The sequence below is a fragment of the Thyridium curvatum genome (assembly GCF_004353045.1).
Source record: "Thyridium curvatum strain D216 chromosome Unknown NODE_32_length_403697_cov_78.906415, whole genome shotgun sequence".
NCBI lineage: Eukaryota > Fungi > Ascomycota > Sordariomycetes > Thyridiales > Thyridiaceae > Thyridium > Thyridium curvatum.
The window spans coordinates 115,926-140,319 of NW_022156787.1; the positions used below are offsets into that span (position 1 = coordinate 115,926).

General features: G+C 54.3%; 9 protein-coding genes across 9 annotated transcripts; 6 read left to right on the forward strand and 3 right to left on the reverse strand.

Moving 5' to 3' along the window:
* Nucleotides 1-91: 91 nt before the first annotated feature.
* On the forward strand, nt 92-3,489 carry E0L32_005865 (uncharacterized protein; the record flags this gene model as incomplete). The annotated part of the gene is made up of 3 exons (XM_031140433.1): nt 92-939; nt 1,005-1,176; nt 1,759-3,489. The coding sequence occupies 3 exons, from the start codon at nt 92-94 to the stop codon at nt 3,487-3,489; spliced, it is 2,751 nt and encodes a 916-aa protein (XP_030995373.1).
* Nucleotides 3,490-5,161: 1,672 nt separating this feature from the next.
* E0L32_005866 (uncharacterized protein) lies at nt 5,162-7,365 on the forward strand (the record flags this gene model as incomplete). The annotated part of the gene is made up of 2 exons (XM_031140435.1): nt 5,162-6,347; nt 6,404-7,365. 2 exons carry the CDS (start codon nt 5,162-5,164, stop codon nt 7,363-7,365), a joined length of 2,148 nt encoding a protein of 715 aa, XP_030995374.1.
* Nucleotides 7,366-8,183: 818 nt separating this feature from the next.
* Nucleotides 8,184-9,401, forward strand: E0L32_005867 (uncharacterized protein; the record flags this gene model as incomplete). The annotated part of the gene is made up of 3 exons (XM_031140436.1): nt 8,184-8,348; nt 8,410-8,587; nt 8,659-9,401. 3 exons carry the CDS (start codon nt 8,184-8,186, stop codon nt 9,399-9,401), a joined length of 1,086 nt encoding a protein of 361 aa, XP_030995375.1.
* Nucleotides 9,402-9,467: 66 nt separating this feature from the next.
* E0L32_005868 (uncharacterized protein) lies at nt 9,468-12,116 on the reverse strand (the record flags this gene model as incomplete). Its single annotated transcript, XM_031140437.1, has 1 exon — nt 9,468-12,116. One exon carries the CDS (start codon nt 12,114-12,116, stop codon nt 9,468-9,470), a length of 2,649 nt encoding a protein of 882 aa, XP_030995376.1.
* An 845-nt stretch (nt 12,117-12,961) lies between these two features.
* Nucleotides 12,962-13,643, forward strand: E0L32_005869 (uncharacterized protein; the record flags this gene model as incomplete). Its single annotated transcript, XM_031140438.1, has 4 exons — nt 12,962-13,028; nt 13,094-13,128; nt 13,191-13,327; nt 13,385-13,643. The coding sequence occupies 4 exons, from the start codon at nt 12,962-12,964 to the stop codon at nt 13,641-13,643; spliced, it is 498 nt and encodes a 165-aa protein (XP_030995377.1).
* A 1,131-nt stretch (nt 13,644-14,774) lies between these two features.
* E0L32_005870 (uncharacterized protein) lies at nt 14,775-15,676 on the reverse strand (the record flags this gene model as incomplete). Its single annotated transcript, XM_031140439.1, has 2 exons — nt 14,775-15,452; nt 15,557-15,676. The coding sequence occupies 2 exons, from the start codon at nt 15,674-15,676 to the stop codon at nt 14,775-14,777; spliced, it is 798 nt and encodes a 265-aa protein (XP_030995378.1).
* Nucleotides 15,677-17,214: 1,538 nt separating this feature from the next.
* Nucleotides 17,215-19,572, forward strand: E0L32_005871 (uncharacterized protein; the record flags this gene model as incomplete). The annotated part of the gene is made up of 7 exons (XM_031140440.1): nt 17,215-17,466; nt 17,523-17,544; nt 17,603-17,797; nt 17,844-18,145; nt 18,213-18,976; nt 19,036-19,514; nt 19,568-19,572. 7 exons carry the CDS (start codon nt 17,215-17,217, stop codon nt 19,570-19,572), a joined length of 2,019 nt encoding a protein of 672 aa, XP_030995379.1.
* A 481-nt stretch (nt 19,573-20,053) lies between these two features.
* E0L32_005872 (uncharacterized protein) lies at nt 20,054-21,569 on the forward strand (the record flags this gene model as incomplete). The annotated part of the gene is made up of 3 exons (XM_031140441.1): nt 20,054-20,219; nt 20,266-20,849; nt 20,913-21,569. The coding sequence occupies 3 exons, from the start codon at nt 20,054-20,056 to the stop codon at nt 21,567-21,569; spliced, it is 1,407 nt and encodes a 468-aa protein (XP_030995380.1).
* Nucleotides 21,570-21,912: 343 nt separating this feature from the next.
* Nucleotides 21,913-24,224, reverse strand: E0L32_005873 (uncharacterized protein; the record flags this gene model as incomplete). The annotated part of the gene is made up of 11 exons (XM_031140442.1): nt 21,913-22,042; nt 22,122-22,432; nt 22,484-22,584; nt 22,715-22,820; nt 22,902-23,020; nt 23,090-23,291; nt 23,356-23,511; nt 23,578-23,662; nt 23,721-23,889; nt 23,946-24,032; nt 24,095-24,224. The coding sequence occupies 11 exons, from the start codon at nt 24,222-24,224 to the stop codon at nt 21,913-21,915; spliced, it is 1,596 nt and encodes a 531-aa protein (XP_030995381.1).
* Between the last annotated feature and the right edge of the window lie 170 nt (nt 24,225-24,394).

Here is a 24,394-nt window from a genome sequence, read left to right on the forward strand (position 1 = left end):
TGGACACCAACTGTACCAATATAGGCAAACGCCATGTGCTAATATGCCAAAAAGAACAATTGTTGCTAAACGAGGACATCTTGTGCCCACCATGTCCAAAACTGCCCACTTGTGCTTCCATATGACACAGATCATATACCCGTTTCCATCATCATATGCTCATCAGTGTGTGTACGATGGTAGGTCGGTGTCCACCTACAGTCATGTCAGCGCAAAGTCACCTCCCACCAAGCTCGTCGAGTTCGTAGCCTACATTCTGCGCCCCCTCCTCTTCGTCCCGAAGCCTGCCGTACCTGCTAATGGCGATGGGCTCGGGACCCGGGTACGGCTCGTCGCAGTGGCGACTGCTCAGGCGAGGCCAGTACCGCCTGTAGCTCCAGTATGCCACGACCCACCCCAGCAGCGCACCCGTGCACACGTCGTACACATCGTGTCGGTAGTCCTGGCACCGGCTGATGGCGATCATGGCCGCCCCGACGAGCGGCGACAGGCAGAGGATGGCGCGGCCGAGGTCACCTCGCGCGTGCACCACGCGCTCGAGGTTGCCGCTAGCGTCGCCGCCGGCCGCTCCCCCGCCGCTGCTCCGGAGGACAAAGACCTTGCACTGGCCCGCGAGGAAGAGGCTGAAGTAACCGAGCCCGGCGAAGGAGAAGCTCGAGTGGCCCGAGGGGAAGGAGCGCCAGCCGTCGTGCAGCGTGTGGTGGTCCGTCTCGGTGCAGACCTCGAAGGTGACGAGCTTGTGCTCCGGGGTGCCGGCCGTGGGCTTGCAGCGCGCGACGAGGTCCGGGCGGGGCCGGCCAACGGCGTTCTTGACGATGTCGGTCAGGGTCGAGGTCAGGACGAGGGCGATGGCGAGGCCGAGGATCGACACGTGGTGCGCGTGCGCGGGAGAGCGGGCGATGAGGTTGTAGAGCAGGATGAGGCCCAGCGGGATGAAGAGTGCGTAGACGAAGTTCATAGCTTGCGGAAGGGCCCGGGTTAGCCGGGTGCAGATTTGACGATAGGGACGTGGCATTACTGCAGATACTCACCCACTGGCACGCGCTCAACTTCCGCATGCGGGAAGGAGATGTTGAGGTTGTCGATCGAGAACATGCGGTGGAACGGCTCGACGAAGAACTGGATCTGGGGTTCCGGGGAGCACCACCGTTTAGCACCACAGCTCACGCGACCTTGGTACGTAGACAGCAAGTAGCTTACCAGGAGGTATATCGTCAAGAGAAAGGCGAAGCCAACATAGTCGGGCGCATACGTTCCCTACAAGTCTTCTTAGTCTATTTGCATGTTCTCACGAGGCTCACGCCTACATCGGCCAGAGGAGTCGACATACCGTCCAGAATCGTGCAAGAGGCGCGAGGAACCCAGGGACCTCTGGTCCTGACGACCGATTCGACGACATCATGAGTAGTCACCGCCTTCGAATGTTCTTGAATATGCTCCAGAACATTGCCGATATGCCTCGATTACGTGGTCGCGTGCTGCTCGGTTTGTGAGCAATGAGCTGCAAAAGGGCAGCTGGACGCCTTGAGCTTAGCAACCAACCCATTGACCCCGGGCTGGGAGAACAACCTGGCTGGCCTCTAGGCTAAATTTAGCGCGTCACAATGGGCGTAATCGGCCTCCTGGACCACTAAACAAACCGCCCAATCATAAGCTTTCAGCACTGATAGCTTCATCCATAGATCCAATCTTTCTGGATCCGAATATCGACATCGCGAGGGGAAAAAAAAAAGCATAGTTGGACCACATCATCTACAGCCGCTGACAGTCCAAGCGCAACCCAACCTCTGGGCCAGCTTTGTCGCCATGCTGAAGTCAACATACAAGCCCTCGCCGGCTGTGGCGAATCCATCGCCGCTCCCGCCAGGCTGGACAGAGCACAAGGCGCCGTCAGGTCATACCTATTACTACAATGCCGAGACGAAAGAGTCGACATACAAGCGGCCCGGCGCCGCACCGGAGGCTCCAGTCGCGGGATTCGGTCCTGCCGCGCCACCTACTCCTCAAGTCAACCTGTCGGACCCACGCGTTGCGAACGCCTTCATGGCGCAATACAACCCGCAGCAGTTCCAAAGCCACCGAGGAGGCCGGGGTGGTGCGCGAGGAGGAGGCAGGGGCGGCCACGACGGGCGGCCACGCCCGCAGCCCACAGACAAACCCGTCTCGAAAGCCGAGATACCGGGGTGCGAGCCGTGGATACTGGTGTACACCAAGTATGGGCGACGGTTCGCCTACAACCCTGCCAAGAACGCGAGTTTCTGGCGCATTCCCGACAAGCTGAAGGCTGGGATCCTCGAGCTGGACCAGGCACGCATACGCGAAAAGGCAGAAGGCGGCAAACCGGCAGACGCAAAGAAAGAGGGGCAGGCTGCCGACGATGTAGCCAGCCAGGAGGACGAAGAAGCAGAGGGTGGTCCAGATTACGACAGTTCTGAGTACGAGGAGGTCGAAGTCACGGACGATGAAGGAGAGGAAGGAGGGGAGGAAGAGGGCCATGCGCAAAAGCGCCAGAGGACAGAGGAACCTACGGAGGAAGACCAGCCGGTGGAATTCAGCGAGGCGGATATTGCCTTCCAGCTGCAAGCGATGGGCGAAGACTATGCTATGGACGCAGATCAAGGCTACGAAGAGGATGAAGCCTGGGAGGAGCCACAGATCTCCGACGAAGACGCAAGAGATCTCTTTAAAGACCTGCTCAATGACTTCAAGATCAGCCCCTACAGCCCATGGGACAAGCTGATCGAAGAAGGCAAGGTCTTTGACGACCCGCGGTATACAGCCTTGACGACCATGAAGGCCCGCAAAGAGGTCTGGGAAGAGTGGTCTAGAGACAAGATCAAGCAGCTCAAGGAGCAGAGAGCCAAGCAGGAGAAGAAGAACCCGCGCATCCCGTACATGGCTTTCCTGCAGGAGAAGGCCACCCCGAAGCTCTACTGGCCCGAGTTCAGGAGGAAATACAAAAAAGAAGCACCGATGAAGGACCCAGCCCTGTCGGACAAGGACCGGGAGAAGTGGTACCGGGAGCACATCAACCGGCTTAAGCTACCGCAGTCGACTCTCAAAGCAGACCTCACAGCGCTGTTGAAGTCCCTGCCGGTGTCCAAGCTGAACAACGGCACGCATCTAGACAACCTGCCACCAGAACTCACAACCGACATACGCTTCATATCACTGGACCCCAAGACCAGGGACCCTCTGCTCGAGGCGTATGTCCAGACCTTGGCTCCGCCGCCCGAGGACCTACAAGCTGCAGTCAAGGACGAGGCGGCACAAAAGGCGCAAGAGGCACGCGAGAAGCGGGAGAACGCACTACGGGAAAGAGACAGGGCGGTGGCGGAGGAGAAGAGACGGCAGCAGAGGCGACTCGAGATGGGCAAGGCCGCGCTGCGCGAGGAGGAGCGCGAGCTCGAGGAAGCCATGCGCGTTGGCAAGAGGGGGCTCCAGAGCCAACTTGCAGGAGCTTCGGCAGAAGCTGGCAAGCCTTCATGATCGCGGTGTGATCAGTATCTTGGTCTGGGAAGCAACCCGATCCCCAAATATGCAGCGCTATAGCCCATATCATATGAAGCCGTACCATATGGAGCAGGGACTTTGATGCCGCCAGAACACAGTTCGTGAATACCATGTCAACCCAAGATTGTTTTGTTTCTTCAGAACCAATCATCCCTTACTAAGTTCACTTCTTATAATAACCAGAAAACGACTTTAAATTACGCTCTTTTTCCCGGTTGTTTTGCTAGCGCTCTCCCACATAAATCTGCAGGCGCAGGGGCCATTTCCTTAACAGCCTGTTTAGAATCCTCTCGCTAAGCACCAAAAGAACCCTGTACACTAACATTGCAAGGTACATGGCTGTTAGTGCACAACCCAGTATGCCGAAGAAGGCTCTGAGCGCAGCGAAGGGCCTCTGAGGCGGAGACCCTGGAGCCCGAGAGGAACGAGGGCGGAACGGGTCCCATTTTACGAACGCGAGCCCTGCGAGCAGTGAGGGCTACTACAACCCCATTCCCTAAAGCCTGCGTTGCAGGCAGTCCCCTAGTGATACAAACACCACCTACATTGAAAAGGGTGTCAGGAGCTTCAACGAAGCACAGATGTGATACATGTTTGGAGAGTTTACATTTTCTTTTGTTGGTTCCAGGCTCTAGGTTTCAGGATCAGTACCGAGGTCTGTGTGTTGGGGGTGCGGCTTACGCGCGCTTGGACATTGGAGGGTGAGATTGGAGAGAACGAGGCTGTCTCAACGACCTGCAGTACTCCCATGCATCGGCGCAAGCAGACTGATGAGAAACAGCTCGTAGCCGCCCGTGGTGCATTGTGCGCTTCCTTCGTACAAGTATCAAGACGGCGTGCTGACTTGCAGACGGGGCCTTGATTTAAAGTTTCATAGCCTCCAGGGCTGACACACGGGCACCCAGTTGTCACAGCATTTCAGTGGACGGGACGAGCCACAGGCGGCCCTACAGTCCGCCTCCCAGCGGCAGCGGCCTAGACCGACCGGCACCTCCAGCTGACTGAATGTCATCATTGGATGGCCTGAGTTTTCCATCCCATGTCGATACGATATCTACCATTTTAATGGTCCAGGAGGGAGGTAGCACTGAGGGGGTGGATCTCCATCGCCATCCATGATTTGTTTTAACCTGAATCCGACAAGCTTCTGGCCGCTGATCCCTGATCTCCTCCACAATTCTTCCCCTGCCAGAGTGAGAGCTAGCGATTGAAGCTATTGATGCAGGAGCTGCGCCTTGGCCCCCAATTTGTCTTGCGGCTGAGGCCGTCGCTCGTCGTGAACATGTAGCAACCAACCGCCCGTCCTGCTCTCTCGTTCGCTCTGCCTTTTCCTTCCCTTCTTTTGTCCTTTCAATGGCTCGTTGTAGTGTGGGAATGATTGGTAGCCAGTTTGCCTTTTCTTTTTCTTCTGCCAGCGAGTTTGAGTGACGTGGGACAGCGGCTTTCTGATTTTTACCGACCATTGAACGCCCTCCTCGATCACGGCCAATAGCACCAGCTCCCTCATTCTCGACGCCTGAGCCCCCTTACTGCCCAAGAGCTCGAAGCTGGGGCACACGCGAACCTGCTCCTGCGATCTGTATACCTACATTGCGAGCTCTTGCAGGCGAGCAGCCAGGCACGGCATTTCTGAGCAGCTGGGATCATCATGGCCTCCAATAGCACGGGCGACCCAACGGCTGCGAACAACAGCAATGGCAATGGTGGGCAGTCAGAAGAGATCATTGTCGCCATTGTCGCTCTGGTCGTCTCGGTCATCGCTCTGCTTGGAACCATTCTCCAGGTCCTGCAGCAGTACTTCGCCTCTGCCACCGGCTTTAGCAACTGCGACCGCAAAGTGATCGGTCAATGGTCAGAAGGCGTTGTTCGCAAGTTCCGCATGCATGAACTGCGGTTCGAAGTCCAGTTCGACACTCCCGTCATATTCGTCACCTCGGCCCGGAACAAGGACAAGGGCCCCATAGCCAACCAAGCCAACATATTCATCAAGGGCACGCCTGAAAGCCTCAAGGAGACCAAGACCGAGCCTCTCAATGGTGACAAGGACAATATCCAGAATATCAAGCCCACTGCCAATGGAATATCAAAATGGAGTCCGAGCGGGCTCCGGCAGAGGACAACCTTCCAGACTATGCGTACTGGACACAAGGAGAGGCAGAGCATGCGGGAGGGCATTCACACCGCCGACAACGAGCGCGCAACCTGGGTCACGCTATTGTCGCACCTCCAGAACATGGAGAGCCAAAGTTCAGACTGGCAGCAGGAGCAGTTTGATGACAATGGTCCACCTCGTGGAGCTATTGTAACCCCCCCCGGCTTCGAAGACCGCAAGCTGGCCGTCGCTCTCCAGATCAAGAGGAAGAGCTGGGACACCATGCCAGACAGCGTCAAGAAGCCATATGCCACGACGACCATGTGCCACATCATCGAGATAGCGGCCATGATGGGTCTGCACTGGAAGATCTTTGACCGGATCAGAGACATCTACCGTGCCGAGGGCAACGGATACATCCTCAGTGGTCACGACGTGAGTGATCTTGGCATCATGTTCACTTTTCAGGTGTGTGGTAAGAGTAAGTTTCAGGCATCCAGAATCATACCATCAGATGAGGTTAAGGAACTTTCATTTGGCATTGTATCAACGCTGTTCCGCAAGCATGACGACACGGACAACCGACGGCTGGAGTTCCCTACCGAGGAGCCGCAAGACATGGCCATCTTGCAGCTTGGAAGCGCCAACGAATTCGCAGAAACTCTCGTGTCATTGGGGTGCAACACCAACTCTGCCAAGTATCTGAGAGACAACAGCAAGAAGCATGGGCATTTGTTTCCTTGTAAGTTCCACCGGTTCTCGGCCGCGTTGTGACCCAGTACTGACTGCACCTTGAAGTGGCTTTCGAGATCACCGGAATGCTTGGCCGCAAGTTGCACATTAGGAATACTTTCTTCAGGATGCTACCCAACCCGACCTTCTACCACTGGGACAAGAAGTTCTTCAGTCTGCGGAGGCTTTTGACAGCATACAAGGCTAATATCGACGACAACGATCTGATACCTCACCCGACAGCCCACATTGAGAAGCTGAAAAAGCAGGCAGAGGTTGTCGTCGAGACCTTCAGGAGTACCAGGAAGCAGAGGGGCGACAACGGCTTTGATCTCAAGCTGTTCTGTGCGCTCGACGACGCCATAGACTTTTGCGACGAATTCCTGACTCGGACTCCAGACGAAGAGAAGAACAATCTAAAGATCATCGAGGTTGTGGTGCGGGAGCACTTCCAGTTGGTCCTCCACATGGTCAACGAGGAAGAGGCTCCCGACACCCCCGGACTGGACGATGTTCGATCGGTCGCGACGAGCAAGCACGAGGTGCCTTCCTTTGAGGACCTCAACGCAGCATCTCCGGAGCAGAAGCAGGAAAAGTTCATGGACTTGTACTTTTCGTCGGTGCTGCCCACAGTGAGGAAGAGATGCACCAGGACCCTGAGGCACGCGGCTCGAACCTTTTTGGCACCCCACGAGGGTCGTGCGCCGGCCAAGCCCAAGGCCGGAGCGACGGTGAATATCCCGTCGCGAACCCCGACGCCCACCCCAGGCCTGCCTGTCCTCCAGGTCGAGGGTGGTAATCAGGGGAGCCCGTCCTCTTCCTCGTCGTCGTCGCTGTCGACCCGTGAGGAGCTGGGAATGAGCAACTCCAACATCATCAGCGCCAGCGAGGATGAGATCACGGAGATTTGGTGCACCCTGGTCTTTCGCATGCTCTGCTGGCTGCTGCTGCACGACTTCCACAAGAACGACATCCAGCTGGCCAAGAGCGAGCAGTGGGGCAGCCGCTTGCCGGTTTACATTGCATGAGCTGTTTATCCTCTTTTTCCACTTCAATATGGCAAGGATTGCATAACAAAATTTCCATTTCCAAGAGCAGCATGGCGGAAACAGGAAGACAGGAGGACAGCCGAGCATTTGATTCACATATGCATGACCGATATGACATGAGAACAAGCAATTCTTTTTTGGATATCAAGATTGTACCAGTATTACTTAGCGGAGCCTTTGTTTAGATCGCAGCATGGACAATATCAGAACAAGCGTTTGTGAGCGAATCCCATGTTTCTCGTACATAACAGCCGGTACCACCCCAAGCGGGCGTCTGAATATTGACGGAAGTTCATCAGGAGCTACCTCGATCTTAACAATCAATATCCTTGTCACATCCTTGCCCTGGAACCCGGAAGGGCTATCCCACTACCTAAATCCGATGGGCTTGATGGGTAGACAAGCTGAAGTACTTCTGTTAGCAGTCCGTCAACTAATCTGACCCTCACTTGCGCCCTCACCCCAAGGGTCCTGCACCAGAGCTCGACATCATGATTGCGTACTTGTGGGGCTTGGTGACCCCTTCTCGACCACGGAGAGAACGTCGACAGTGCTTGAATTGCATTGAGCTTTGACTATGGTCATTGATTGGCCAGGGTTTCGAGGATCCCTAAAGGTCCTTAGATCCAAGCGGCACATTCACAACATCGGACTTAATCAATCTCCCGGAAATAGGTATGCGGCAAACATCAAATCACCCCTCCTTCCCCCTCTCCTCCTCTGTCTCCCAATCGATCACTCGAGACAGTCCAACGCCAAGCCTCTCATCAAATACCCCATTACCCCAACTGAAAGTCATGGCATCAAGCGAGCTACCTGCTCGGCTCAAGGAGTCGATCGAGAACACAAAGGTCGACTACCGCCAGCTCGGAAAATCTGGCCTGCACGTTTCCGTACCCATCTTTGGATGCATGAGCTTTGGTGATCGCAGGACTCTTCCTTGGGTCATCGAAGAAGATGAGGTCCGACAAACACTGTTCTCCTTGGGAAGCGATGCTTCATGCCACTGACCACACTTCGCAGGCTCTGCCCTTGCTCAAGGCGGCGTATGACCGCGGCCTCAACACCTGGGACACGGCCAATGTCTACTCGAACGGCGTGTCAGAAGAGATCGTCGGCAAGGCGCTCAAGAAGTACCAGATCCCCCGCCACAAGGTCGTCATCTTGACAAAGTGCCACTGGGCGGTTGGAGAAGAACCTGGTGAGTGGACAAGCATGAGATGAGTTTGGGTCTGGACGGTGTGAGAAGCCGGCAGCTGACTCGGGAACAAGAGGCGCGCCACTTCGCCTTCCGCGATGGGTTCCAAGCATCAAAGGACTACCAGAATGCCTGGGGCCTTTCTCGCGCTGCTATCTTCAACCAGGTCGAGGCATCGCTGCGTCGTCTCGACACCCCGTACATTGACCTCTTGCAGATCCACCGCTTCGATGCCACAACCCCTGTCGAGGAGACGATGAAAGCGCTCCACGACCTCGTTGAGTCGGGCAAGGTGCGCTACATCGGGGCCAGCAGCATGTGGGCCACGCAGTTTGCGCGCATGCAGTTCGCCGCCGAGAAGAACGGCTGGACCAAGTTCGTCAGCATGCAGAACCACTACAACCTGCTCTACCGCGAGGAGGAGCGCGAGATGAACCGCTTCTGCAACGACACGGGCGTCGGGCTGATCCCCTGGGCGCCCCTGTGCCGCGGCCACCTGGCCCGCCCGCCCGCCGAGTTCGGGTCGACGGAGCGCAGCTCGGCCGAGAAGCAGGGCGGCTCCATGTCACAGAAGCTCACCGAGGCGGACCACAAGACGATCGCGCGCGTGGTCGAGAAGGCCGAGGAGAAGGGTTGGCCCATGGCGCACGTCGCGCTGGCGTGGATCAACGCGCGGGTGACGAGCCCGATCATTGGGTTCAGCAGCGTCGAGCGCATCGACCAGGCCGTCGGGGCCAAGGGCAAGGTCTTGGCGGCGGAGGAGGAGGCGTATCTGGAGGAGCTGTACGAGCCGAAGCGGATTGATGGGCATCGATGAAGTTGAGGCTTGGTTCATTATCAACCTAAATCATTATGAAAATACTTTGCAAAATACACGATTACATCACTTGAAAAACGTGAACCCGTTCTCAATAATGCCGGCGACCAGCGTCCCAGGTTTGCGATCTCCCATCTGGATGTTGGATGTGCTCTCCACATTTGCAAATCCAGACACACCATTTTGCTTGCACTTGAACGAGCAGATGCGGTCAACACATGCCATCCCGAGATGCCAGCAGACCGACGCCTTCGGAGCAGTGGCCTCGCACTCAATGTCGAGGACTTCGCCCGTCGTCAGTTCCATCCGCACCCTCCCTCCCCTGTTTGTGCAGCTGTCGACCTCCATGAAGATGATGATGTCAACTATCTTCGCCAGGGTGATTTCTCCGTCTCGCACCACCCAGCCAAAGTTCCCAACCCGGTCATTTGCAGATGCGTGCCAGCTTACCGCCATGAAGGAGAAGTTGGCGCCGGCCGTGCCCACGAGCCAACGGTGGCCGTAAGCAGACGACCCCCAGTCGCGGGTACCCCAGGCATGGTCACGGATGGAGAGTCCCTGGATGTTGTATGTCCTGCCCTTCGCGGAGAGGCTGCCAGTCACGCGACCAGCGATGTCGAAGTGTGCCGTTGCAAAGTCCTTGTCCATGCTCCCGTGCTTGGGAAAGCAGTCGACATTGGGGCCGGTGTCGCGGTGCACAATCCTCGCTGTGATGTTCTCCGTCGGCTCATTAATTGTCCAAATGTGTTCGCCGTTGGCGTACTTGACAGTGCAGGTGTCGTCACCGGATCCGAAGCTGCCGTCGTCTGGAGTATCCTCCTTGCGTAGCGGATTTGACTGCACTCGTTTGAACATGCCCTCCGGCGTGAGCAGGTTCGTCCAGATGATCGCCTCGCCGCCGTTCGGTCTGTTCGGCTCGTGGCCCAGTCGATGGAAGCCACCGATGCGGTGTTCCTCGTCCCACCAGACCAGGACTACGCTGTTCTGCCAGTTTGGTGTGCTTCCATGCGGCTGCCGAATGTTGGCTTCATCGCCTCTGACCGCGAGTGCGTTCGCCTGCGGACCATGTGCGTCCTTCTTGACAACACTTTGGGGGTGTGCTGGGTTCGCGTCATCTTCAAGCTTGTCGATCGACGCAGCAGCCGCCTGGATTGCTGCGTAGCTCGGATGGCGCGACGTGTATTCTAGCCCGATGCCCATGAACGCGCCGAAATATCCATACTCGACCATGAGGAACCGTACATCGCGGCTGTCGCCAACCATGAGGTTCCGGAGGGCTCGGTTGAACGCTAGCATGGTGCGCAAGACGGCGTAGGCTTGGACGAATGGGTAGTGGTCTTCGCGGATTTCTGGCCCACCAGCCTCGTGGTAATGCTCTAGAAACTTATCCCACGAGTACGACTTGCTGAGGAGCGGTTGCAGGTACGCCAGCTCCTGCTCAGGGGACAGAAACTCTGCGCACTCCCAGTCGAGAACTCCCGAAACGTTGCCATCCACTTGCAAGAGGTTGTGGATGGAGAAGTCCCCATGGCTGAGGATCGGTGTTCGCTCGTCCTTGGGGATGTGCTCCTTGAGCCAGGACAGAAGCCAGGTGACAAACGGCGATGGCAGATGGTCCACGCTCTCAAAGTACCCTGACCAGCTGTCGAGACTAGACTTGTATCGATCAGATATTGTACTAACCTTGACAGCATCGACGTTTTCGCCCCTGGCTTCGAAATAGCTAGAGAACTTCTCGATGGGATACGTGTGTAGCCTCGCCAAAAGGCTTGCCAACTGCCTCGCCATCGTCTCGTCGATCTGGGTGTCTTGACTGCCCAAATACATGCTTCCGATGGCTCCTTGCATCTTGGTCATGGTAAAGAACGGCGCGTCAACACCCTCGGGTGCGGGGTTGGCCAAGTCAAACGGCCGAGGGCACGGGAAGTCGGTGTTGTTGCTCAGGTCTCTCAACAGAGCAAACTCCTCGTTAACGCGGAATGTGGATCGCAGGATGATGGGCGCCGGATCTTCCTTGCGAATCACCAGCGTCGTCGTCTCTTCACCGCCCGATCCTTGAGAGACCACATCGCACATGTACGTCTGTTTGCCATGGCCCCCTGCCAGCCTGGCGAGCTTGGGGACTCTCAATGAGGGGTCAGATCGCGACTCGCGGAGGAAAGCCTCCACCGCGGCAGCTTCAAGGGTCGTTTGCTTTATCGAGCTGGACGCCTTTGACTTGGCTTCCTCGCTGTCGTAGTATGAGGTCAGAGCATCTTGGCTAATGCCTGAAATCTTTGTGTGGTATGCTGCCTCCCACTCTGCCGCTTTTCGCAGGAGCGCAGGAGCCTCAGGGGAAGAGCAGGCGGCTAGCTTCTGGCTCAGGCGGGCAAGCCTGCCTGAAGTCTCCTCATACCGCCGTGATAAATCCTCAAACGTAGCATTAGCCGGCAGCATGGAAGTCGGCTGAATGCCATTGAGCTGAACATGCCCTGAGGACTCGAGCACGGCGCGTATGTCCGCCTCGAGCTTGGCAGCGGTGTTGAGCTGATTCAGGAGAAATGGGCGGTGACCTCTCTCTGGTGCATAGCGTGATAGCAGATCAGACAAGACGGTGGAGATTGTCTTCAAGCCTGATTGTGCTTCCAGAGAGTCTGCTGGGAGATGGGGCTTGATCTCGCGGTCGAGGGCATGGAGACAAAGGCTCAGGGATAGCGGAGTAGGTGTAAGCTTCATTATTACCTATTGAAGTGATTGTGGCGCTTGTGTATTCAGTGACCTTCTTGTAAAGTATACAAAGGAAAGAGCTCCGATTTATTGACATAAGCCAAGGTGTGAGAGAATGAAGAGATGTGCCCTAGGGCCTTGGGGCGAGTATTACAATAAATGTCGTTGTAGTTTAAGCGAACTAGGATTGAATAAGCCAACCGGATCACATATTATTGGAAGCACTAGCTACAACGTATATCCAAGATTCAATGTTCTTGTGTAGATATCGCTTACCACTGTCGCAGGACCTTGCCTCCAGCAAGTGGGTGTCTGAATGGTTGACGGAAGTTCATCAGGAGCTACCTCAATCTTAACAATCAATATCCTTATCACATCCTTGCCCTAAGAACTCGGAAGGGCTATCCCACTACCTAAATCCGATGGGCTTGATAGATAGTCAAGTAATTCTGTTAGCAGTCCGTCAACTAATCTGACCATCACTTGCACCAGCATGCGGGACGACCCATTGTTGAGACCCGAGGCTAAAGTCGGGGAACTTCAAGTAAACGGGTTTCTCTTAGTGCAAGATGACGAAGCTCGTTACACTTTTGGCCGATATGATTCGGCCGTCCCAGGAGGTTCCGGTCTTCCGGCTCCGCCAAGTCGGAGAGGCTTCCCACGGGCCGGCGATCACCCCGCATTCTTTGGAAGGCATACGAGATAGCCTGATCCAAAAGAGCTGAACTCCCAAAATGTGCAGGAACGTCCTTCTTTGACTCTCAAGGCAATCATCTGCAGTTTTATCGACCCTTTAGCCACTCGAGCATTTGATCATAGAATACTCGCGTCAATATTCAAGTCATTGTTTCAATATGGGATTTGCAACACTTGAGCCAGCTTTCACCGTAAGACTCCAACCAGACGTTGGGCTCAACGTTGGTACGTCGCATTCTCTCCACACTTTCTAGCAGTAGATCTCCTTGATATTGATAGAACATCGATAGGGAAACTCTCACAAGGAGACACTCTGACCGTTTTTGTATGTATTGTGCCTCCTAGACCTGGCAACGAGAGTATTGGAAATACTGAAGATAATTACAGCCAATTCCATCGGGTACCATCAAGAGCGAGCCTGGCTTTCCCATCGATCTAGATGCAGAGGTTGTTCACGGAGCCGATTATGCTCGCATGGAGGCGGGTCAGACCCATCTCCAGATCAACGTCAATGCTGTTGCAAAGTATGTCCATCGGGCGACCCCGAAGCAACTCCGAGCAGTTCTTAACATCACGGACAGAAACAAAGACGGGTCGCTCTTCGCATACTCTTACAAAGGAATGCTTGAGATCACTCAAGAGCTCATGCCTATCCTGACGGGAAGCCCGGATGCGAAGACAACCAGCTACGGTAACGCCGTCAGCCATGTCAGGTTCGAGACCGGCGCAGAGAGTCTCAAACCCCTGGAGCACAGTATATTTGTTGGAACGGCGCACTTTGTGGTGCTTGGGCCCGGCAAATTCATTGTCGAGACAAAGGTTAGTAAGGTTGTAGGTTAGCGCAATGGCGCAGGTTGCGGGGGACATCTTCCAGATAGGGCATGTCGCCGAACTGTCAACTGTTTCATAGTCCTTAGTCCATCTAGAGCCTGTTTCGTGGACCAACCGGAACATAGTCAATGAAAACATCACAGGTTCCGTGCCAATCGGAAGACGAGGCCCTTTAAGTTCCGGGCTCCGGGCAGTCCCAAATTTGATCAACGCCGCGATGCCCCCGCTTCGTGTCCATGCCTCCTTGGCGGGCGGAGAATGCGGGGTAGGGTTTTGGCTTCATTCACTTCTCTGAATCTGGGGATGTGGCATACTTGGGTTAATCCTCTTTCGGTCGACCTGGAAGATCGTTGCTCTTTCTTATCATTGAGATGCATCTCCCTTCAGTTGCTGAGAAGCGTCCAGTACAGCGAGTCCCGGGGTTTCCTCGACCTTGGCATTGCATCCTGCTGTGCCAGTCATACTGTGGTTATGTGGTCTATTTTCAAGTAAAGTCACGGCGAGATACACTTTGTTCTCAGAGAAACCATAGTTTGCTTCTCCTCACCGTAGAAACAATCTACACTTTCATGATGACGCCAAGAAACCCAGCTCGCGGGGACCTTGATGAACCTGCGATGGAGGACACTCAATTCCTGCCAAACCTCGATGAATATGATATCCAGCCTTTCGGGGTACCAGTGAGGGCGTAGCCACAGCCATGGGGAGTTTGGGCCTCGGGTTCACGATGATGTGGATCCAGGCCGTAATCCATCGGAGTTCACGCCCGCCCCCGATTCTCGGCCCGGACGTCATGGAGCCCAGCCCTTGGCGCATACTCTCCCTCCGCATCTTCGAGGCCCTCAACGCCGGCGTTCTCCTTGTGTATCTGCAGTTCTGCATTCCCGTGCCGCTCTTCCCCTACCTCAAGCAAGCGCTTCCGTAAGACGGACGAGCCGGGCGGCTTCAGCCTCGACGGGCGCAGGCGCGGCGTGCTCGGCGCTCGGTGTGCTCGGCGGCCTCGTCGCCGGGTGTACCTATTGGCACTTTCACGCACTTTGGTTTATTCTCTCCCCTCAGCAATATTCCTTGGAATAGCACACTCTACTAGTATCTCTGTTCCTCGACCCTCCGCATCTGATGGACTCATCTAAGCTGTGATCACTGCTCAAAGACATACTTGTTTCTAATCCTCCCGATGCCCTCAATTTCAACCTCGACTACATCACCATCCTTCAGCCAAGCTTTGGGCTCCATGAATGCGGCTACACCACCAGGCGTGCCAGTCAAGATCACAGTCCCCGGATCTAGTGTCGCGCCTCTGCTCAAGTGCATGATGAGCTGCCCAACACCAAACAGCAAATCATCTGTCCCGACGCGCTGCCTTCCCGCCCCGTTCACGCGCGTCACAAGCTTGAGTCCTCCGGGTTTGGCCGGATTGATCTTCCCTGCGGCCGTGATAACAGGTCCCAAGGGGGCAAACCCATCGAAACTCTTGGCGTATCCGTGCTGGCCACCACTCACCTCTGGCATCTGCCACTGCCGGCTGGAAACATCATTGGCAGCAGCATAGCCCAAGACTGCATCGAGGGCTTCGGCTTCCGAGGCGGCATTCTTGATCTCGCGACCGATGATAACCGCAAGCTCCCCCTCGTAGTCCATCGTCTGGGCGCAGTCCGGATGGATGTGCACGTCCGCAAACGGCCCGTTCAGCGCGCGCGGGGGTTTGGTGAAGACTGATGGGTTAGGAGGGGTCGGCCACTTCGCCTCGGCGATGTGAGTCTTGTAGTTCAGGCCTATGCCGTAGATAATGGGAGCGGCAGGTAGCGGGGCCAGGACCTTAGTGCTCGTGTTAGTGAGTGTGCCTCGTTGGGCAGTGTCTCCGCGGAGCTTGCCTCGGCAATGCGGGAGCGCTGATTGGTGGTTCGAAGATCCCATGGAACCTCTCCGTCGTAGACGAGGACCTGCTGTCCGACGAGATCGTCTCCCTGGGGTGCTTCGCCGTATCGGACGTTGCCGTCATCGTCTTTGAACCTGATGAGTTTCTCGAAGATCACCTTCATCTTTGTGGCTTAGTACGGCGAGATTCTTCAACGTAGAGAATATGATCCTAGTTGAGGCAAGCTCAATCAAGGGGTCAAGTGTAAGAGTGTGAAAGGCTTGTCCCGTGCCATAACAGTTTTGTAGTCACAAATGTACGTGCTCCAATTTTAGACATCCGGGGAAAAAGTTGACTGCTCCGAGCATCCGGGGCGGATCGACTTTTGATCTGAATGCATTGCCCGAACAAGCCGGATTTCATAATTCCCGGATCGTCTTGTGCAATATTGTGCAATATGTCCTTGCAATGTGTAGGCTTTGATATCTCCTCCTAAGCCAGTCATCTCAGCCCCCCATCAACTCCTACTTAGCAGGACTTTACTACCTCTTACGAGCTTTCTGGGTCATTAAGTCCTGTAGAGGCGAGCAAAAAAGCTTACATCTTCACCGTCTACCCTACATACGATCACATGCTGCAAAATTCTAAGCGGGGTCTCTCCTAGGTTTTCCTTCCTACGAATAGTTTCCTTCACGAACATTCCCATCCTTAGATAGCGAGAAGTAGGAAATTCGGCTTCGCCGGATGGAGTTGGGTCGGGCGCTTGAAGCTATCGGCGATAGGCCGAGAATATAGCGGCTATTGGTACACCCATCACATCGTTAATTTGCACTGTGCTTTCCATATTGGCGGATCTCGCGGGTTCGTTGTCTGGGGATCCTTGTCCAAGACATCTTGACCCCAATCTTTCCCCATTCCCCAGGAATTGACATGGTCTCGACCCCGCCTTTCAGCCCCCTTCCCCTTGCCGCGTGACGACGACCAGACCTTTGCGACGAGGTCAATGTATCCGGGATAGATAGACATCGCCCCTTTCTGAATCTGAATCTGAATCTGAATCTGTATCATGTCTCCAACCCAGTCATAACTACCAGCAAAGTATTTCTGTAAATCTTGCTGCAATGTCTGTCCCTCGTTCGCGAGCTGGGTCAGTAAAATGCCCTCTGGCCTGTCACTACTGCAGACTGAAAAAGGCAAAGTGTATGTCTTGAACTGTCCATGAAAATTCCAGGAGACGAGATACTGACTATTGTGTCTTTCGACGTGCACAGGCAGCGGCGAGAGGCCCTGCGGGACCTGTGTAGTATGTTCGCCCTCACGCCCGAGGGAGACCTCCGGGATTCCATTTCCTGACCAACCCAATAGGATCATAACGAGCGCTGCACCTACCCTGAAGCGCAGAAACAGAGGAGAAAGCGAAAGGAAAAGGATCGAGAGGTGGAAGACCGCCTTGCTCGGATGGAGATGTTGCTTCGCGCTGCGACCCAAGGCCTTTCTACGGAAGACGCCACGATGTTGATCCAGCCGAACAATCTTCCTCCAGTGACACCTCAACAGAGCTTATCGAGACCGGAAGCAACGGAACAGTCTATCTCTGTCGCGAACGAGCCCGTACCGACAGATTCGGTGATTGTAAGAAGCATGACTACGCCACAGCAACAACACCAACCCCTGCCGCAGCCTCCATCACCGTCTTCTTTGCTCGGCCCACGAGACGCCATGATGGGCGCCTCGCCATCGCAAGGTATTCCGAGCGTTATCGGGCAGGGAGCAACCCCATACAACTCAGTGCAGAGCGTGTGTGCTCTTCCGGCGGACGACGATTTCAATGCAATCGACGGAAGGCCTACAATCCCAGAAGCTCCGATGACCTCTCAGCCCGACATGCACCAGGCTCCTCCCGTTGAGCTGGCCACACCGCCCAGCACCGCGCAAGAAGACGACATTGCAGTCATGTCCGATCGTTGCGAGAATGTGAGTGATGCCAGACCCATCGGCGTTGCCTCGTTTGTTGCTGACTTGTCTATCAGGAGGACACCATCGACCAGATTGGTAAGTGTGAATGCTGAGCAGATTTACGAGGAAATGCCGTGACTAACGGGGGGTATAGCGGGCGCCTCATATCTTTCAATATGTTCCGATCCTGCCGCCGAATGGGTTTCTCGGCAGATAGGCAGTCCCGACTTCATCGCGAGCGCTCGTCGCCTTTCCGCAGATGTTGTTCGAGGAGAACGGCTAGACCGCGTCATCGGAGCCACGCGAACACCAGAGCCTAGCATGGACCAGGCCATCCAATGGACAGAGGGTAAGCTCGGAGCCCTTTGAAAACTGCCAATACTAACATTTTAAAGCGTACTTCAACGGCGGTCTCGATTCGGTTTTCGGTGTATTGGATCGCAGGAAATACTTGGCAAGGCTGCGTATGCATTTCGAGGCTGGGCCGGATGCATCCGTCGATCAGGCCTGGTATGCCCTTCGGAATATCGTGTATGCATCCGGGTGCCGGCTGGCCCTGTCGGAGGATGCGAGCCCAGCAGCCTTCGCCGAGTCGAGATCGCAGTCTTGGCGATACTACGAAAACGCCCTGTCTGTCCATAATAGTCTCATCTACACCAAGACCAGTCTCGACTCAGTCCGTGCGCTATTGTTGATGGTGAGAAGAACCCATAGGGCGATGTTGCGTTTCGTATCATCAAACTGACCAACTGTGCTCTTGATAGGCGTTCTACGGGGAAGCCCTTGGGAGTCCAGGGCTTGAGTACATGATGCTCTCAAATGCCATCCGCCTTGCCCAGGCCAAAGGCCTCCATCTAGGGACACCAGTCAATTGGAATCTGACTTCGGAAGAGACGGCGTCACGGCACTGGCTCTGGTGGACCTTGTATTCTTACGACAAGCATCTGACATATCGGTGTGGCCGTCCCTCTGTAAGCGCCTTTCACCTAGGGTCTCTCTTCAGGATACTAACGCGTCTCGAACTTAAGGCAATCGATGATGACTACATCAGTTGCCCAATTCCTGCCATGCCTTCTCATAACGCTGAGATGATTGATCTATTTCGCATCAAGACTGCCGAACATGCACAAATATCATCCGCCATCTCGAAAAAGCTCACTAGTGCGCGGACAATCCACGATCCTCCCGAGAAGCTCATGGCCACCGTCCAAGAGCTCGAGAACCGCTTGGAGACCTGGCGGCAGTCCTTACCACTTGCCTATTGGGCGCGGCCACCTTTCAAGAACTTTTCAGTGACTCATGGACACGAGCTCGTCCACACCCTCTACCTTCAATTCTCGTATCACGTCTCTACTATTGCCACGCATGGCATATTCTGCTACCCCTGGAATAGAGCCGACATTCATGGCAGTACCAACCCGCAGATACGGGCGCAGATACAGGAGAGTACGGAGAAGGTGGCTGAGGCGTCACGCCAGATCATTCTGGGGACTCAACGGATTGAGATCACAGCTGCGCTTCCGCTCTGGTAGGGCGTCTTCATGGACTGATAATATCATTGCTGGTTACTGACTTGCACGGGCCTAGGCTTACCTTCTACTTCCCACTCGTCGGACTGATCAACCTGTTCATCTCCGTACTGAAGCGGCCCTTGAGCCCTTCGGTACCATCTGATCTGTCTTTGATGGACATTGTGATCGGCCATTTTGGGTACCTGGAGTTTGTTTCATCATCGGAGTTAGTTTTTGCCTTCCCGAGAGAAATAGCATCCTATGCACGGACACTGGTAAAGAAGGCTCGGGAAAGTCCTGAAGCTGCCATGCAGGGCCCATTGGCCGACAGTAAGGATATGGAAATGAGTCCCAACTCCTTTTCCAACATTCCTTTCTTGACCGAGGTAAGCGAGCCACATTCCGGAACCATGGGGAACAGAATGGCTGATCCAGATGAGAAGGCATCAAACATGGAATTCGATCTCGACAGTGCTTTTGTTGGACTTGATGATTGGCGCACATTTCTGCCGTCGTACTCCCAGGGGCCATCCTTCATGATGAGCGGCTCTGCGAGTGAGTGCGACTTGACCTTCCTTCCGATGAATCCATTATGAACCACCCGGTAGCTTAGATAGAAATACATAATGCAATAGTATCGCATGCTCTCTTCGAATGGGGTGAAAATTACATCGGCGCCGAGCTTTTGCACCTCTGTTTTCATTCTCTGACTTTGCATTAACGGTGCGGGCAGGGAACGGCGCACCTACACGGGCAATACCGCGTATTTAATCTCAACCCGCGAACTCACAATGGTCTCGGAACGCTGAATTCGATTCTTCATGCTCTGTTCTGTGAACTGAACGTTGTTTGTACAATCAGACTGCATGTCGGAATACGTGTTGTTTGTTCCGGCGGACCTCATTGCTCCCGTCACGACCGGGTCCAAGTGGGCATCATGGCCGCGCGCGGAGACAGTAGTTGAGAATACGGATCGTGCCAGGAGTCACATGCTGCAATGATCAATTCCATAAAACAGGCCTGCTGGTATCATTCGACATAGCTAGCAAATGATGAATACTCTAATGCAGTATACTTTAACTTGATCCTCCACAATGGCTACCAATACGTCGCTCGCCAACTTGAAAGCCATCGTCATCGGCGCTGGCTTTGGCGGCCTCTCCTCTGCTATAGAGCTCGCGCGGAGAAGCGCCAGTGTCCGAGTTTTTGAGTCGGTTCCTGATATGAGCAGGCAAGGTATGGACCAAGCCACGCTCGATTGTAAGAGTATCCGCACTGATTAGACGGAATTTCTTGACGCACGCAGGTGACGTTATCCAGATCGGAGCAAACGCGACCCGCCTCATGAAGCCATGGGGCAATGTGCTCGAACAGGTCACGAAAATCTCGTCTATGCCCAAGATTATGAGTATCTTGGATCAGAACGGCAAAGTATGGCTTGATCAGGACTTACATACCGAGTTCGACGGATACCCCAATGCCTATGGGAAGCGCGGGGCTATTCAGCGCGCCTTGTACGACCATGCCATAGCTCTTGGCGTGGAGGTCAACTTCAACGCTCCTGTGGTAGATATCTTCGAGGACGAAAAGTCTGCCGGGGTTGTCCTGAAGGGGGGCTCGAGGCACGAGGCGGACTTGGTGATAGCGGCTGATGGCGTCCGCGGCCAGTCCCGAAAGCACGTCGTTGGAGTTGCTGACCGGCCCCAGAAGAGCGGGTTTGCCGTCTTCAGGTCCTGGTTCTCGCTCGACAACCTGCTCGATGACCCTCTCACGGCATCAATCGCACAGAGTAAGGAGCCACTGTTCAAGATCTGGATCGGGGACAATGTCCACGCCATTCTTACGACGAACACGGCAGTGCGGGGTGTGACCTGTTTTGTCACTCACAAGGTTCGCGCACTTCATTTTGTTGATCTGGATAGCAATCGGATACTAACAACATCGCGATCTTAGGACGTCTCCGATATCTCGGAGGATTGGAACAACCCCGGTGACCCCGACGAGATGCTCTCCTACGTACAAGGGTGGGACCCAGTCCTGCTCGCCATCATCAAGCACGTACCACGGGACTGCCTTATTGACTACAAGCTCCTCTGGAGAGACCCCGTTCGCAAGTGGGTGTCGGACAACGGCCGCGTCTGCCTCGTGGGAGACTCGTCGCATCCGCATCTGGCGACCTCGGGCACCGGGGCCGCACAGGCCCTCGAGGACGCGGCGACCATTGGCACGCTCCTGGAGAAGATGGGCGACGACCGCGACATCCCCCTTGCGTTCCGGGCCTTTGAGAAGCTCAGATACGAGCGCACGAGCCTGACGCAGCGCATGGGTTGGGAGACTCGCCACGTATGGCACCAGACGGACTGGGAGGCCGTTTCGAAGAATCCGGACTCGATTAGGTTGCCTCAGCCTCGCTGGCTACTTGGCTCTGATGCCTCAGAGTATGCAGCTGAGCAGTTTGATGCTGTGATCTCGCATCTGAAGTACGGGACCCCGTTCGCTTCCGAGAATATTCCCGAGGGGCATGTGCATCAGGACTGGAACATGGAGACCATGTTGGAGTTTGAAGATAAGAAGGCAAACGACGCGTTTTACCAGAGTAGAGGCGAGTAAGGGTGTGGATAATAGCTACTTACATGTAGAATCTACTTGTTTAGACTGTTTACAACACTTTCAGGCCATTTGTGTGCTAAGATCTCACTCCTTCCTCTCTTGATCAAGACCTGTAGCGACTGACTTTATCATGTTAGGAACGACTGCAATGAAAAGCCAATTCAACCAAGATTGCAGGTACCAGTAAATGCCAGTAGACCTTCCATTATGGCTATCACTAGATCATAAAACTATAGACGCTACAAGTGTAGTAACAAATCAGACTCCTTGTACAGAAGGTACTTGCAATGAAACCGCATGAGAGGGAATCAATCTAAGAGCGAGTTTTGATTGCGCGACCCAATCATGCCTTGACACTCTGCTGAAGGTTCGGGAAAACCCTGTAGATGAATTCCGGCTTGAAGTTTCCTTCGGAGTCGAGGTCCTTCTCACACTCCCTCCAAGCTTTCTTCATGAAATTTGCTCTCTCGGGGCTACGAGGCTTAATCACACATCTGTTGCAGCCAACTTTAGAAACGAGGTGTATCCCAAACAAGTCTTGGGGCAACTTACTCGAAAGGCTCGGGAGCGATGATGACACCGGGTGTCACTGCGTCTCGTCTGATTTCGATGGGGTTGCCATAGGCATCATAAGCTCGCTCAATGTTGAATCCCCACAGGATGCGAGAGACGGCGAGGAATAGGTTTCTCTCGGCCACATGAAAGCCAGGACACACACGTCTTCCCGCGCCAAAGGTGAAGTGGAGACGCTTGGGCGAGTCCTGGTTAATGGCGCTGTTCTCTAGCAAGGTCACGTCCGAGCTCTGACGAAGCGGATCAAAGTCACGAGAGTTTTCAAAACGGTTGTGATTGAGCGACCAGATCTACAATCTTCGTTTAGTATATCTCCTAAGATTGGGAAACTAAGTACCTACGTTCATCATGACGATGGAGCCCTTGGGGATTGTCATGCCGTCGTAGACATCGTCTTGCTTCGCAGAGTGCGGAACCGCCCCGGTGATAGGACTTGGGCCCCCTAGTATTGTCATCAGCAAATGCTCGACCATTCGTATGGTGTATTCAATGCTACATGCACCTGAATGTTTCTTCCACAACCCCGCGGATGTACGGAAGGTTCGGCCGGTCTTCCCAAGTAGGAAGTCTACCTGATCCAATCACGGCATCAAGTTCTTCCTGGGCGCGTCTCTGGACCTCAGGGTGTAAGACCATGGCCTGTACGTAGTAAGACATGTTAGCCAAGACGGATACAGCCTAGAGGTATGGTCACTAGCCTTGACAAAACCCGTGATAGTATTGGCCGACGTGTCCCTGTTCAGGTCAGTAATGTCAAACCTGGAGCGACGACGCGGTCACAAACATTGCGGCGCCGAACCCGTGGGCGGCATTGTGAGCAATTTGCCGGTCCGTAAGCCGGTCATGGTCCTTGTCCAAAATCATGTCACGAATGAAACCTGAGCAAAGTTGTTAACAAAATGCATATCTACATATATAGGTTGCTGGAGCTTGAGAATCACACTTACTCGGATGAGGCTTTCCTTGAGCAATGCTTTCCTTGGCGCGGTCCAACAGACCCATAAAAACCCTGTCTTCGAGCTTTTGGAGATATGCAAGCTTGCGTTTCGTCGAGCTCATCCAATGCGGGAGCGCTCGGAAGAATGGGCGAAGAAATGGATAGAAATCGACAATCTTGAAATTAATGGCTTCTGACGTAAGTACCATCCACTGTACGTGTGTCAGCCCGGCAATTTTTGCCTCGCCAGCCGCTCATTCATCGAGAAGCTCATACCTCAAGGAGGTCTTTGACGTAGCCTGTGTTCGTCTGAGGGGTTCTCCATCCGTAAAGAACACCTGTCGAGATACTGGCGGTATATCTGTAGAGATGATCGCGCCACTCCTTTGGAGATCTCATTATATCATCCAAGAGCTGAATGCTATCAAAGTCCTGTCGCTTCAGAATCAGTCCATTGATGATCCCAGCTACCCAGGTCGCCTAGGAATGGCCACTGACTTGATATGGGAGATAGGCATCCGCAGACTTTACGTTGAGGCGGACATGATACATTTTGCGTTGTCTGCGCCATGTTTCGTCGTTGCTAAACTTTCATCAGCCTGAGAAGTGCCTATCAACTGGATCACTATTTGGACGCTTACTCGCGCAGGGCAATGTTCATGTTGTCACCAAACTCTCGAACATACAGATCAGGACGACAGGAGTAGTTGCTACTCCTCTTCTCGATCAAGTCGCGGACAACGGCGGGGTCATTAACCAGGAAGAGATTCTGACCACCCATCTTCATACCGGTAATCCGTCCATCTGCAACTTGTTTTTAGCATAGCTCCCGGAGTTCGTGAGGAACAAAAGTCGGTCGTCCCTACATTTCTTTGCCAGCTTTTGGAATCCCAAATGAAAGTCTTTGGTGGGAAATTGTAGTAGATTACCTAGAATTGGAATGGTTGGAGGGCCTGCAAAAATGTCGTTAACCTTTTGAAACCGGTCCCTTCGCAGGACCTGTGGACCAACCTACCCGGAGGGAAGTCTTTTGTTCGCATGCCATAACACAATACACGAGAAAGAAGATAGACACCGACACTAGCTATCAGCAGCCAGTATGCGACCGGGTGCGTATCCTTCGACTGTGCTAGCTTTTCGATCATGATGCTCAAAACAGAGGCCTAATCTTGATAGTAGCAGGAAGTAAAGTTACAGAATCTCATTTCACTTGTCAGTACTGTCAAAGCCTATGAATGGGCGATATTATCATTGAGAGGACTACTACTGGCCTGCTGACTATGACATTAGTCTGGTACCTGCTACCCCGGATGAA